Source organism: Schistocerca americana, chromosome 11 (assembly GCF_021461395.2).
Source record: "Schistocerca americana isolate TAMUIC-IGC-003095 chromosome 11, iqSchAmer2.1, whole genome shotgun sequence".
NCBI classification, from domain to species: domain Eukaryota; kingdom Metazoa; phylum Arthropoda; class Insecta; order Orthoptera; family Acrididae; genus Schistocerca; species Schistocerca americana.
This window is the reverse complement of record NC_060129.1, coordinates 76784947-76800671: the sequence shown is the minus strand read 5'-3', so window position 1 is coordinate 76800671 and position 15725 is coordinate 76784947. Positions and strand designations below refer to the sequence as shown.

At 41.7% G+C, this 15725-nt stretch overlaps 1 protein-coding gene across 3 annotated transcripts in view; it reads right to left on the bottom strand.

The window, feature by feature from the left end:
• The window catches only part of LOC124553802 (sorting nexin-13-like), a 419627-nt gene that overhangs the window by 38566 nt on the left and 365336 nt on the right, over positions 1 to 15725 (bottom strand). For all 3 annotated transcript variants that reach the window (XM_047127777.1, XM_047127778.1, XM_047127779.1), the window contains one exon: positions 12687 to 12799. In XM_047127777.1, the coding sequence (XP_046983733.1) occupies positions 12687 to 12799 (113 nt within the window). The remainder of the gene's footprint in view (positions 1 to 12686; positions 12800 to 15725) is intronic.

Here is a 15725-nt window from a genome sequence, read left to right as displayed (position 1 = left end):
GCAATACTCCGCACCAGGCTGTACCACTCCCAGACCTGAAGTACTGAGTGTTGATGCAGTTTATCTCTATCATGTGCCACAGAGTTTCTGGAGGACATTATTTTGAGTTCTGATTTTTGCAGCTGTTCTTAATAAAGGTTATCTATAGCTGAGTGTCCTATCAAGCATGACTCCTAGATATTTTGGGTCTCTGTTATGTCTGAGTACCCTTCCTTCAAGATGAACAGCCATCTTGTCATTTAGGTGAAATGTCGAGACTTCTGTCTTAGAGGATGACGGTTGCAATCTCCGTCTGCAGAAATATTCACCAGTTCACCCACGGTCGACACATCACTGAGGAATTCGGACTCGGTAAGCTCAAGATCTCTAACGCCCCGTTGTGAGTGCCGTCGTCTACATACCCAAATTTTCTGACATTTGCGTAAGCTGGCCAATGGGGCACTCACAACGAGGCATAGATATCTTGAAGTCAGATTAGACTAATTACAGCAAGCACAGAGGCATTTAAGCCATCATCTTCCCATCATTCCTGCCCTTTGTACATGACTGTAACAGGGAATAAAGTCCTAATAATTGGTAAAATTGGACATACAGTCTGTCATCCATGTCACAGAGGTTTGCAGAATATGTATGTAGACGTAGGTAGCTGAACAGACCTATAAGAGATGGAAGCAAATCATTTTAGTTTTACACAGAGATGACATACGTCACAGGATAGCGATACGCACATATACAGATGACATATCAGGTACACAAGGTATATAAAAGGGCAGTGCAACAGTGGTGCTGGCATTTGTACTCGGGTGATCCACGTAAAAAGGTGTCCGATACGATTACGGCTGCACGATGGGAATTGACAGACTCTGAATACTGAATAGTAGTTGGAGCTAGATGCGTGGCACATTCCATTTCAGAAATAGTTGGGAAATTCAATATTCCGAGATCCAGAATGTCAAGAGTGTGCTGAGAATGACAAATTTCGGGCATTACCTCTCACCAAGGACAACACAGTGGTCAACGGCCTTCGCCCCCAAAGAGCAGTGGCATTTGCCTGCCATTGTCAGTGCTAACAGACAAGCAACACAATGCAAAATAATCAGAGATATCAATGTGGGACATATGACGGAATGTGTGGTGAAATTAGGTGTTAATGGGCTATAGCAGCAGACGGCCAATGTGAATACCTTTGCTAGCTTCACATCACGACATCATCCGCAGTGCCTCTTCTGCACTCGTGACCACATTTGTTGGGTCCTAGATGACTGGAAAAGCACAGCCTAGTCAGATGAGTCTCAATTTCAGTTGGTAAGAGTTAGTGGTGGGGTTCAAGTGTGGCACAGACCCCACAAAGCCACAGACCCAAGTTGTCAACACGGCAATGTGCAATCTGGTGCTGGCTCCATAACTGTGTGGGCTGTGTTTACATGGAATCCACTAGGTCCTCTAATCCAAGTGAACCGATTATTGACTGGAAGTGATTGGCTACTTGGAGACGATCTGGAGCCACTCGTGGACTTCATGTTGCCGAACACAGATGTAATTTTTATGGGTGACGACATGCAATGTCACCAGGCTATAATTGCAATTACTTTGAAGAAATATATATATGATTCTCAGGCGAGACGTCGGCCACCCAGATCGCTCGACATGCATCCCGTCGACATTTATCGGACGTAATTGTGAGGTCAGTTCGTGTATAAAATCCCGCACTGGCAACGCTTTCACAATTATGGACAGCTGTAGGGGTGGCACGGTTCAATATTTCAAGTCAAGTCAACAACTTGTCGAGTCAATGCCATGTTGAGTTGCTGCACTAAGCTGGACAAAAGGAGTCCCAACGTGATATTAGGAGGTATCTCACAACTTTTGTCACGTCAGTATAGTCTTGAAGTCTCAATCAATGCAATTTCAAACAAACAAAAATGACCTTTTAAAACTGGAAGTCGACAGTAATGACCATTCACTAAATGAAACGCTGTGCAAAATTCCCTAGAGCCCCACCAAATAGTAAGTTAAAACTGGCATGAAATAATAGAGAATCTCAGTGCACGCCAGCATGTTTTGCATTTAGAAATATCTCTCCCTGTATTGGCCTAAAGAAGAGGAACATTGGCTAAAAATAAATAAAAGTGTTCATTCAGAAGAGTAATGTCTACAGCAGATTACTGTATGTATTCCAGATGCCTTTTAGGGCCACTGAAATTCTTAGTCTGAGTTCCTAGTGAACTTACTCCAAAATAATAATTGTTGTTCATAATAAATATCAATTTCAGCTGTACTTCACAGATCAGAGCTGCAATACGAGACACAAAAATAGTTTTCGTGCAGGCTTTGCCTTCTTGTTTAAGGCTCAGAATGGAGTTATATGCTCTGTTAAGCATATTTGACAAGTTCCCATCTACCAAACAACAAGAAATCTGTGATCGTTACCATCTGAAAAGAAAACTGGAAACATACCTAACTAGACAGAAACATACGTCACGTTGCAGACAGGCACAATTAAAAGACACTCACATATAGCTTTCAGCCACAGCCTTCGTCAGTAAAACACAAACAAACAAACAAACAAACAAACAAACACACACACACACACAAAGAAAGCACACCTCATGTACATGTCTTCTTTACCTAAGTAGCAAACTGTCTTTTCCTACATTGTTGATATTCAAAAATGGTTCAAATTGCTCTAAGCACTATGGGACTTAACATCTGAGGTCATCCATCCCCTACTTGAAACTATCTAACCTAAGGACATTACACACATCCATGCCCGTGGCAGGATTCGAACCTGTGACCGTAGCAGCCGCATGGTTCCGGACTGAAGCACCTAGAACCGCTCGACCACAGTGGCCGGCTGTTGATATTCCTATGTGAAGTTTCCATTGTTTGATAGAGAGCAATATATCTAGATTCAAGGACTGGAAAAGATCTGGTAACTGACAAGCAAATACGGAGGGTTAGCAAGAATATGGGAACACCAAAAACAGAACCCATTATCATGCCCCATACAGTATAAGGAAACAGTTGGGATTTATAACAGCTTTCATTCGTGTCTGTCCTGTATGATTTTCAAGGGAATTTTTCCAAAGCTGTTTCACAGAGGAAGACCGCACTGCAGTTCCTTCTCTAAATCCTCGCACGGACAAAAAAATGGCTGACATCGAAATAAGTGTCCAAGGACTAGAAAAGCAACTGAAATCACTCAACAGAAGAAAGTCCACTGTACCTGACGGGATACCAATTCGATACTACACAGAGTACGCGAAAGAACTTGCTGCCCCCCCCCCCCCCCCCCCTTCTAACAGCCGTGTACCGCAAGTCTCTAGAGGAACGGAAGGTTCCAAATGATTGGAAAAGAGCACAAGTAGCCCAATTTTCAAGAAGGGTCGTTGAGCAGATGCACAAAACTATAGGCCTATATCTCTGACATAGATCTGTTGCACAATTTTAGAGCATGTTTTTTGCTCGTGTATCATGTCATTTCTGGAAACCCAGAATCCACTCTGTAGGAATCAACATGGATTCCGGAAACAGTGATCGTGTGAGACCCAACTCGCTTTATATGTTCATGACACCCAGAAAATATTAGATACAGGCTCCCAGGTAGATGCCATTTTCCTCGACTTCCGGAAGGCACTCGATACAGTTCCGCACTGTCTCCTGATAAACAAAGTAAGAGCCTACGGAATATCAGACCAGCTGTGTGGCTGGATTGAAGAGTTTTTAGCAAGCAGAACACAGCATGTTGTTCTCAATGGAGATACGTCTACAGACATTAAAGTAACCTCTGGCGTACCACAGGGGAGTGTTATGGGACCTTTGCTTTTCACAATTATATATAAATGACCTAGTAGATATTGTTGGAAGTTCCATGCGGCTTTTCGCGGATGATGCTGTAGTATACAGAGAAGTTGCATCAATAGAAAATTGCAGCGACATGCAGAAAGATCTGCAGCGGATAGGCACTTGGTGCAGGGAGTGGCAACTGACCCTTAACATAGACAAATGTAATGTATTGCGAATACATAGAAAGAAGGATCCTTTATTGTATGATTATATGATAGCGGAACAAACACTGGTAGCAGTTACTTCTGTAAAATATCCGGGAGTATGCGTGCGGAACGATTTGAAGTGGAACGACCATATAAAATTAATTGTTGGTAAGGCGGGTACCAGGTTGAGATTCATTCGGAGAGTCCTTAGAAAATGTAGTCCACCAACAAAGGAGGTGGCTTACAAAACACTCGTTCGACCTATACTTGAGTATTGCTCATCAGTGTGGGATCCGTACCAGATCGGGTTGACGGAGGAGATAGAGAAGATCCAAAGAAGAGCGGCGTGTTTCGTCACAGGGTTATTTGGTAACCGTGATAGCGTTACGGAGATGTTTAACAAACTCAAGTGGCAGACTCTGCAAGAGAGGCGCTCTGCATCGCGGTGTAGCTTGCTCGCCAGGTTTCGAGAGGGTGCGTTTCTGGGTGAGGTATCGAATATATTGCTTCCCCCTACATATACCTCCCGAGGAAATCACGAATCTAAAATTAGAGAGATTAGAGCGCGCACGGAGGCTTTCAGACAGTCGTTCTTCCCGCGAACCATATGCGACTGGAACAGGAAAGGGAGGTAATGACAGTAAAGTGCCCTCCGCCACACACCATTGGGTGGCTTGCGGAGTATAAATGTAGATGTAGATGTAGACAGTGATCACACTCTCTCCAAAGTAGATCACAAGGGCTCAATAATGCTGACATCTGGTGACTGTGGTGGCCAGTGGAGATGTCAAGATACATCCTTGTGTTCACAAAACCAGTCCTGGACGAGGCAAAACGTGTGATCAGGGGCCTCGACACCTCTGAACACAGTACCACCACTGGGGAACAAACACTACCACAGGCTGGACCTGATCAGCCAAAATGCTTGCATCATCCTCGGCAGTACTCCAGCCTTCTCACAGATTACAGCAGAATGGCTTGCCAACTCATCACCGAAACAGCACCGTGTTTCATTCTTGGCTGCAAGCTGTCTGCATCGTAGGAATGGGACAGTGCATGCCGTATGGGAACTCTGCCAGATGTTGGTGGAAAGTGTGAAACACTCATCTTCCAGCGCTCCATAATCCAGGTTTTATGGCTCTGGTCCAGTGTTTGTCTGTTACGGTCATTTTTATCACTGCTAAATGGTTTCAGAATTCCACCTCGCCCTGCAGTTCCCAGCTTACGGACACCCCTTGTGTCATTTTGGTCTGACAAGGTTTGTGAATGTGACATTCAGTTCTGTTGTGAATTTTTTCAGTCGTCGTCCTCTTTATTTTTTGTCACAACCCTCCTCAATGACCACCTGTCACAATCACTTAACACAAATTTCATCCACACTGTGCCTTAGCAGATGATGTTTTGCAGTATGCAGTATAAATCTTCAATATGACACCTCTAGAAACACCAAAAACTTGGCCTACCTTGGTTATGGAAGTACCACCATACAAGTATGAGGCCTGTCTAAAAAGTATCTGACCTCCGGCCAGAGAAAATATTTCAAATACCTGATGAGGTTGGGACCCTAATCCCCTTCAAAGTATGCCCCGTATGCTTGCACTCACTTAGCCCACCGATCCTTCCACTACTGGAAACACCTCTGGACATCATCTTTTGGAATGGTGTTCAGCTCCGTCATCGTGTTTCGCATTATCTCTTTTCTACTCTCAAAATGGGATCCCTTCAATGAAGTCTTCAATTTTGGAAACACCCAGAAGTCACAAGGAGCCATGCCTGGAGAGTAGGCAAGTTGGCGAACGGCTGTAATTCTATGTTTGGCCAAGAAATTTTGCATCAAGTGGGATGAATGTGTCAGGGCATTGTCGTGATGCAGTTGTCAGTTCTCGCCATCCACACGTCTGGTCTTTGGTGCCGAAATGCGTCACGGAGTCGCCAGAGAATATCTTTATAGTACTCCTCTGTCACTGTTTGTCCTTCCGGGGCATATTTGTGATGCACAATTCTACGGACATCAAAGAAGACAGTCAGCATCACCTCAATTTTGCTTCTCACGTGCCGTACTTTCTTCGGCCTCGGAGACTCGGGATGCTTCAATTGCTACGGCTGTCTTTTTGTGTCTGGGTCATACTCATACACCTGTGACTCACCTCCAGTTTTCACAGTGTTCAGAAACACAGGATCAGTGTCGGTGGTGTCCAGAAGGTCCCGTGCAACGTCAAAACGGAGGTCTTTCTGTTCCGGCAAAAACAACTCGGGCACAAACTTCACAGCCACTCTGTGCACGTTCAAATCATCACACAAAATTGCATGTGCAGAATCTTTACTTACTCCAACCTCTCGGGCAATCTCCCGCACTGTCCAACGACGATCAGCCGTCACCAAATTTTGTACCCTCTCAACAACAGCTGCACTCTGAGCAGTTCGGGGCCTGCCAGAACCCTGGTCACTTTCTGACTATGTGCGGCCGTTTTTGAATCGATTGAACCACTCCTTAATTTGTGTTTCACCCATTGCACCTTCTCCGTACATCTGCTGAATCTTACGAATTGTTTTGCTTTTCACAATCACCACGATTTTGACAAAATTTGATGCAGTATCTTCGCTCAATACGTTCAGTCATCTCGAGAGAATCGGTAATCCGATGAACACATTTTGTAGCACCTCACTCGGTGACCGACAGGCAGTGACTGACGCGCTGGAAGGCGGGGATAAAATTCACGTGTGTGCATAAAGGTCTCTTCCTTTACTCTGTACAGTGGCACCACGCCATCATCTCTATTTTGGGCAGGAGAATGAAAGGTTGGATACTTTTTAGACAGACCTCGTACAAAGAATCTGCCCACGCTCAGATTCGCTTACTTCCAACATAATGCACTGACAACTACACAGGACTCTCTCATGACCAAAAATGACACTTGCAACATATTCAGGATATTGAATGGGTGCTGTTTGTAGTTTGGTAAGTTTAATAAACACAACAGACAAACATGACAGAGACTTTAGTCATCCATAATATATTCTTCTTCTCAATTTTCAACAGTTTGACAATGCTGGTTAACTTTTTTATACTGCAGCTGTAGAAATCACATGGCTCGGGGCAAAGAACTCGTCAAGTCATGTTCGGAGATCAGGCGAATAAGGTGGCTACGGAATGACTCACCAATCAAACTCCCTTGCGGTGTTTTTTGTCAGTCTAGCAGAATGTAGAAGTAGCACCACTTCGTGTAATCTTCCTCCTCACATTTCTCGGGTCATTTATTAATGTTAAGTGTCGGCAGTGACAGTTACACCTCTGGGAAGCATTTTCTAGTACACAATGCTGTTGCTGTTCCCCCAGATGTCTGACATTATCTCTTGTGGATGCACAAAGGTCTTTGTATGGGCAGTTTCTGCTTTGTTTGGGCTCAACCATTCCTTTCTTATCCTTACATTAGCATGAAGAAATCATTTCTTGTCACCAGTAATGATACAGAAACAGGAATGGTCAGTGTTATTCACAACCTAATTGATGACCAGAAAGCACAGGTGCAAATATGGTCACCCACAGATTTTGTGATTTTGGCTTAGGGTGTGCAATACCCATGCACCCAATTTTTGAACCTTCTCCACTGTATACAAATGCCCCACAATGTAGGAATGATCACAGTTCATTACATTTGCCAGTTCTCAAGTACAGTGATGTGGATCACTGTAGGTTAAGTGGAGTTGGAAAGCCCTAACCCAACAATGTTAAATTTAGTGACTTGGCTTCCGCGTATTTCAGGGACCACTGTGGCCATTGACACGAAACTTAAACAGCACATTAAACTGTATCTCCTGAGTCTACTGAACTACAATAATTGCATATCAGCCACTGCTTTCGGAAATAAATTTTTTAATTACACAGTTAAAATTTTGTATTCTTGTTTTGTACATTGTCCTAAATAATTTTAATTATGCATAACATTATGTTCTTCTGTAGATTCAGGATATGTATGTTATTACTCCATGAAAATTGGAATACTCTAGTTGAAGTAATTTCCGAGATTTAGGGAAAAATGTAACAGGAAATGTAAATTTTCAGGAACGGCTTCTAAAGTTTCAAAAGACTTTAACTCATTCAATATATGCTTATTTTTTTTTATTTTTAGTCACTTAGATGCACCCTGCACCATACTGTATATCATACTCTTGATCTTTTTCCAGGTTTTTTCTTTTTTTCTTCTTTCAGGTCGTCTTAGTGGCCAATTGTGCTGCATACTCTGCTTTATCAATGCCAATCTTGTCCATCTGTTCAATTTCTCTGATGCAGTTTGCTCCAGCATGAACTCCCATATACTCTAGCACTTTCACCCTACCAATGTTGCCATCATTAAAAGCAGTAACAGCATCCCACTTTAGTGTCTTCATTCCTACAAAAATAATTTTTGGTAAGTAAGTTCGTATAAGATTAATGAACAACTCATTGGATGTTGAGTCTGACCATGCAGACTCTTCTTTAGTAATTCAGGATTTGTCAGGTCTCTATAAATAGGTTTTATGATATCCATGACTGCTGCTGGGATGGAATGTTTATAGCTGTAAGAACTGTTCGAGCACTGGGCATTGCGGTAATCGCACTGTGAATCAGGTCCAGGAGGGCAAAGGTTGTGTACTGGTTTTTCATCAGTTGACAGCCTGTGCAAGAAGGTAGCCCATACTGCCTGCTTCATTTTCAACAAATCCTCAGTATTATTTCTAATGGCCATCCCATAATACTGCTGTAGTTCATCAATCATTTTGTCTGCGAGCCTGCCTCTTATGGTTTTACCATCAGAAAGTTTCTTGTCTCTCAAACTTTGTTTCAGCTTCAAACTGGTGCCCATCCTCTTCTGGACATGACCAACATATTCCAGTTTTGCGATAATCTTCTCACCGTAAGGCTGAGCGGCTACTGCATTATTATATGCTTTTGAGTCTCCACCACCTAAGAACTTAGTGTAACACACTCCACTTTCATTCACAGATCGACTAAAAATGTCAATACCTGCAGAGGCCTCTATACCACCGTGTGTTCCTTCATAATTTCTGTCCAGATATGCCCTTCTTTATTCCCTGATTTACACTTATAACAATGTTTGGTTAAAATCTGGAAATCTATTACCTTTCCAGTATCCACATTTGTCACCGTAGCAACAGAATTCTTAGAACTGTAGCTGCACTTCTGTCAAGTGCCATCAAAAGCTACTGGTATGTCACTCATACTACCATTTAGTTCAACAGCTTCATTTGCAGCACCCTTCATTGACTCACATGCAACAGATTCCACAGCAGCTCCAATAAATCCTGCATACTTGTCGATTTTACAAGGTGGGTGTGCACATTCATCATCGCACACATTGTTGTTGCTGCAGTCTGTCCTTTGCCAATAGCTCTCAATCCATAAAACCAACTAACATTTACTTCAAAATATTTGTCTTTACACTTATCAGAATTCCAAAATGAATGAGTATAATTACAACTGGCACAATTAATAATAAGTTTCCTGGAAAGTCCATTTGATACTTCACTGTTTTCATGTAAACTAACTGGCCCTCCACATATTTTACAACACACCCACATTCACCTAACAGTACAGGATGTGTAAACCTATCAGAATGTAACCAAACCTACCATTTACATCACCTTCATTTTGAGTAAACTGTGTATCACAACATTTTATTTTAATCTTTGAGGCACTAATGGGTGTTTCTCTAGATACTGACGAGTTTGCCTGTATTTCATTGTCTGTAACTTCATACGCCACATGTTGAACATTACCATTAAACCCATGTTTCTTAAAAACACTTGGTTTTGGTGTCATGCTTTACTTTTCGTGAGATTTACCCATCTATTCATCACCTTTCCTTGGAAATATATTAACGCTTCGACATACAATGCGTGTTTATACCATGAAACTATTCAATATTGTTTTTGACGGTGCTACCAACACAAACACATAATTTAGCCTTTATAACATGGCGGATAGAGCAAAAGCAGAACATGAAGAAAAGGGTGTGTTGGGATTTGTGCAGAACACGCAACAACACACGCTCATCACTGTTGTAGGAAAGTGAAGTGAAGTGGCACTAGAAACCAATATTCTCCACTAGGTGGACTAATACAAAGCAAGGGGATGCGGAGTGTATCTCAGTACTGGTAGCACCAGTGAGCTGAGACATTACACTGAGTTAGCCAAACTGCTAAGTTGCACATCTAATGCCAGCATGCGAGACGGAAGATGACAGACCACGACACACAGAATTGCGTGCCACATTATTAACATCAGCTCGTGTATGTGGTTGCCTACAGAGTACCGTGGCAGCAAAGTGGGGTCTGACTTGCAGTTAACGTGGACAGCCTGTGTGATATCCTACAGAGAATGTGACAGTGACTACACAGTTGTGGGTGTGCTACTGAATCAATGATTATCTTGCATGGATGAAACACCAGTTATAAGGAATATAATGTCAGGTATAAGGAATATCAATGTAGCTGGAAAAGTTGAATAATGACAAACTGGAAATATTGTACAGATTAAGTGCCCTGTTTTAAACTCTTTTTTTTTTTTTTTTTTTTAAGAATATTTACTCACCAACATAAACTTTGTCCCCTTCCTTCAAAGAAATCCCCCTGAATTATAATACATTTGTGGTAGCGCTTTTTCCAATGTTGGAAGCAATTCTGGGAGTCACTTTTCGTTATGGTGTTCAGCTTCTTCAGCGGTTCTGTTTTTATCTCACCAGTGGTGGCAAAACGACATCCTTCCATTGTTCACTCCACAGGAATGCAAAGAAGTTGCATGGGTTCATGTTTAGTGTACAGTTGCTAAGGCAACTTAACGGTTTTGTTTTTTTCCAAAAAACCGTAGGCAAGCATTGAGGTGTGACCTGAAGCATTATCGTGATACAATTTGCACAAGTGGTTTGGCCACAATTCTGGTCTTTTTCTTCGAATTGATTCGTGCACACGGCACATATTTCTAGGTAGTATTACTTATTGACAGCTCGTGATGCACTATCCCAATGTAATCGAAGAAAACAGTGAGATGAATCTTCACACGTGATAGAACATCAGGAAGTTTCCATTGACATGACTGGGCCTCGGTACTGACGTCATAAGCTATACAACTAGTTTCACCACCTGTTACAGCCTCCTTCAGAAGTTCTGAATCATTGTCTACTTCATTCAGCAATTCCTAAGCGATGTCTACGTGACATTTTTGGTCAAAAGTCAACAATGTCAGAACAAACTTTGCTGCTCCACATTTTGTGCCCAAACCATACAAAAAAATCTGCTTGGCATGAGCGAAAGGATACGACGACATCACCACCGAGCTCTCTGATGGTGATTCAATGACTTTCCAGAACCATTTTCTTCATTTCTTTCACACTGTCATCAGCAAACTGATGTGCTAGGGCACCCAAGACAGCTATCTCCTTCAACATCCTCTCAACCCTCTTTGAAACATTTAAGTCACTTGTTAACTCTTGTCTTGCTTATAGTAGATTCGCCAAAAGCCACAGGAAACATTTTGAATGCATTGCTGCAGAATATTTCATTTAAGAATACTTTACTGCAAATTCTTTGATCCATCCTGCTGGAAAATAAAAATTCACTGAGCTCTCAAAAACATGCACAATCTTTTCGACTATCAACAATACATTACATATTCAAAACAGCTGAAAATGCACACATACATTAGAAACATGTGTACCACGAGATTAAAAAATGTAAATTGGATGTATAAAGACCGCAAAATTAAAAAATTCCTATTACTTTATGATCACATCTCATATGTATAACCTTTTTATATAAAAGTTATGTATTTGCAATTGTCGTAACGCTGTGTTGTGCACAGAACTGCTTTCATTTCCACTGTAAGACTGACAAATTATACACATTTCATACATTTGAGTAATAACGGTTAGTATAGGACTGTACTACCTATGCATACTCAAAACAAATGACAGTCACATAACACCTGGATGAAGAATGATGAGTACAGGTTCTAGTTGCTCGAATGAGTATAGCACACAATTAATTTGTTTATATTACAGGTATTTTTAAAGCCTGTTTTACCTGTTTATGTTTTGGTTAAAATGAACAGTTGAGATTGTCAATAATGTTTGTCTATTTACCTGTTTTGGCTTATGTTAAAGCCATCTTCATAATTTTTGGATCCCTACAGTAGGTGCAGACTGCTCCTCAGTTTTCTTGGTGGCATCACGAGAAAACCGAGGAGCCGGCAGCACCATCCATAGGGGCCAGAGTTCTGAAGATGGGTTTCACATAAACCGAAACCAATAAACAAACAAATATTACTGTGATCTCGACTGTTCATTTTAACTTAAATATAGCATCAAGTCACTGCTCTCTGCAGACAATTTTGTCTAAATTGATGTTTACGTTTCATTTAAGAGCTGCTCGTAGATAGCATTTTTACGTGTCAACAGAATAGGTCACCAGAAAACTGTGTGTTATTACATACTGCAATTAATCAGTAGCACAGTGCCATTAACTGGATAAACTACCAAAGGGTATTTCTGTTAATTGCAAGTCGACTAATCAGATATCTGTTAGCAAACTGAACGTCTCACACGATTTACGGAGGAAGTCCAAACAGAGGCCGCGATTACGAACTTGCCCAGCCGGCTGCTCTCGCTAGCAGGGGTCACAGCGCCAATCGCAACTCACCCGACAGGCTGGACAGCAGCGCCACCTTGGCGGCCACACGAGTGCGGCTGCGCATCGCCTCATCCCGGGGCGGCCGCCCCTCCGCCCGCGCCCCGTTGGGCCACAGCGCCTGCCTGCGACACGGGCGACAGGTTGTGAGAAACTGCACTGATAAGCTGCACATTTCCATACATAAATACAACTGTGTATACAAACGTGTATTTAAAAAAAAATATTGTGAAACCTCCGGTAGGTGCTGTCACGCGTATTTGTTTATCGACAACCCGTTCTGGTCGTGTGACCATATCCGAGGCACAGATACATCCGGTTACAGATACAGATACAGTTACATCAGGTTACAGGAAGGGTACTCTGTCAGCCTTAAAGATACCTATGTTTGAAATTAAGTGTCAGTCACACTCAGAGATACCTGCATGACAGTCAGGACACTATAATGATACCCAAAATAAAATGAAACAGCAATGAAAGAATTAATAATACTAATTTTAACTTCGAACATGCTTCCAAGGTAGCTACACAATACCAATTTTCATATAATTGAGCACAATAGATAGTAAAGTCTCAGTATAGGATGAGAAAAGGCGTAAGCTGATTAGTATTTCAAAAATAACCGCCTTAACTGTTAATATGTTTATCCCACAGTGAGACAAGACGGTCAGTGGCTTTACAGAATAACATCCGTACTTGCCTACAATACCACAACTGTACCTGTGTAGCAAATCGCCAAGAACAAATGTCTTTCCTCGGGGCTACATAAATACGGAAATTGCATTCCGTGCAAACTCTGCTCCCTCCTTCAGAATGGAACAGTGTGGTGTCACACCGCTGTGGAGGCCGTGGGGGTGGTTGTCGGCAAGTTACCGGTCCGAGGCTGCTCATCAGCACTGACGTAAATGACATTTGTGCAAACAGTAAACAACAAATGGCATCACACCTGTGCTACTATCTGGGGAGGTATATAAGAGAAGCGACATTTTCTCCCGTTCACAGTCGTCTCTAGATGGTCGCAGGCATAAGACAATCTTTTTTATGGGTTCTACTGTTTGCCTTTTTCTTCATGTTCTAACTGGTAAATTTTGACTAATTTTCAAGGTCATTTTGTTGTTAAAATTGACAGCTCTGATGGTAGTGGTGGTGTCGGTAATAATATCATGCATCCTACAAATCGGCAAACCTACAATGCTGATGGAGTAGCATTGAGTCCATTACATGTACCAGATGTCAATGTGTTAGAACGTGGTGCATACAGTATTTGGGCATACAATAGATCACAGTTACCAGAAACATCATATACTTCATCAGATGAAGGAGGTGGTCTCATTCCCCCAGAACAATTTGGTGAAATAATGTATATATCTACATCCACGTGATTACTCTGCTATTCTCAATAAAAGTGCCTGGCAGAGGGTTCAATGAACCACCTTCAAGCTGTCGCTCTACCTTTCCACTCTCAAACGGTGCACAGGAAAAACGAGCAATTCAGTTTCTCCGTGTGAGCCCTGGTTTCTGTTTTTTATTGTGATGATCATTTCTTCCTATGTAGGCAGGTGCCAACAGAATGTTTTCGAAATCGGAGGTGGAAACTGGTGATCGAAATTTCATGAGAAGATCCCTGAAATTTCATGAGAAGATCCCACTGCAATGAAAAAGCCTTTATTTTATTGATTCCCACTCCAATTCACTTATCATTTCTGTGGCACTATCTCGCCAATTTCATGATAATACAAAGTGAGCTGCCCTTCTTTGAACTTTTTCGATGTCATCTGTCAGTCCCACCTGATGCGCATCCCACACCGCACAGCAATACTCCAGAATAGGGCGGACAAGCGTGGTGTAAGCAGTGTCTTTAGTAGACCTCTTGCACCTTCTAAGTGTTCTGCCAATGAATCACAGTCTTTGGTTTACTCTACACATTATCTATGTGATCGTTCCAATTTAGGTTATTTGTAATTGTAATCCCTAAGTATTTAGTTGAATTTACAACCTTCACATTTGTGTGACTTATTGCGTAATCAAAATTTAGCGAATTTCTTTTAGTACTCATGTCAATAACTTCACTTTTTTCTTTATTCAGGGTCAATTGCCACTTTTTGCGCCATACAGATATCTTATCTAAATCATTTTGCAATTCCTTTTGGTCATATACAAGACAGTAAATGACAGCATCATCTGCAAACAATTTAAGAGGGCTACTCAGATTGTCTCCTATCTCATTAATATAAATCAGCAACAATAGATGGCCTATAACACTTAGCAACAATAGATGACCTATAACACTTCCTTGGGAAATGCCAGACATTACTTCTGTTTTACTCAATGACTCTGCATCTTATTACTATGAACTGTGACCTTTCTGACAGGAAATCACAAACCCAGTCGCACAACTAACGCGATATTCCATAGGCATGCTTGTGAGGAACGGTGTCGAAAGCCTTCTGGAAATCTAAAAATATGGAATCAATTTGACATCTCCTGTTGATAGCACTCATTACTTCATGAGTATAAAGAGTTAGTTGTGTTTCACAATAATTATATTTTCTCAATCCATGCTGACCATGTGTCAATAAATCATTTTCTTCGAGGTAATTCATAATGTTCGAACATAGTATATGTTCCAAAATCCTCCTGCAAATCAACTTTAGTGATATAGGCCTGTGGTTGGGCGGATTACTACTATTTCCCTTTTTGGGTATTGGTGTGACTTCAGCAATTTTCGAGTCTTTAGGTGCGGATCTTTCGAGCTATTTCATCAGCATACTCTGAAAGCAACCTGACTGGTACACAATCTGCAGTGGAGACCTCGCCTTTATTAAGGGATTTAAGCTGCTTTGCTACACTGAGGATATCTACTTCTGTATTTCTCATCTTGGCAGTTGTTCTTGATTGGAATTCAGGAATATTTACTTTATCTTCTTTGGTGAAGGAGTTTCGGAAAACCGTGTTTAATATCCCTGCTTTTGTGGCACTTATCAGTGACTTCACCCTTGTTATTGCGCAGTGAAGGTATTGATTGCGTCTTGCCACTGGTGTGCTTTATGT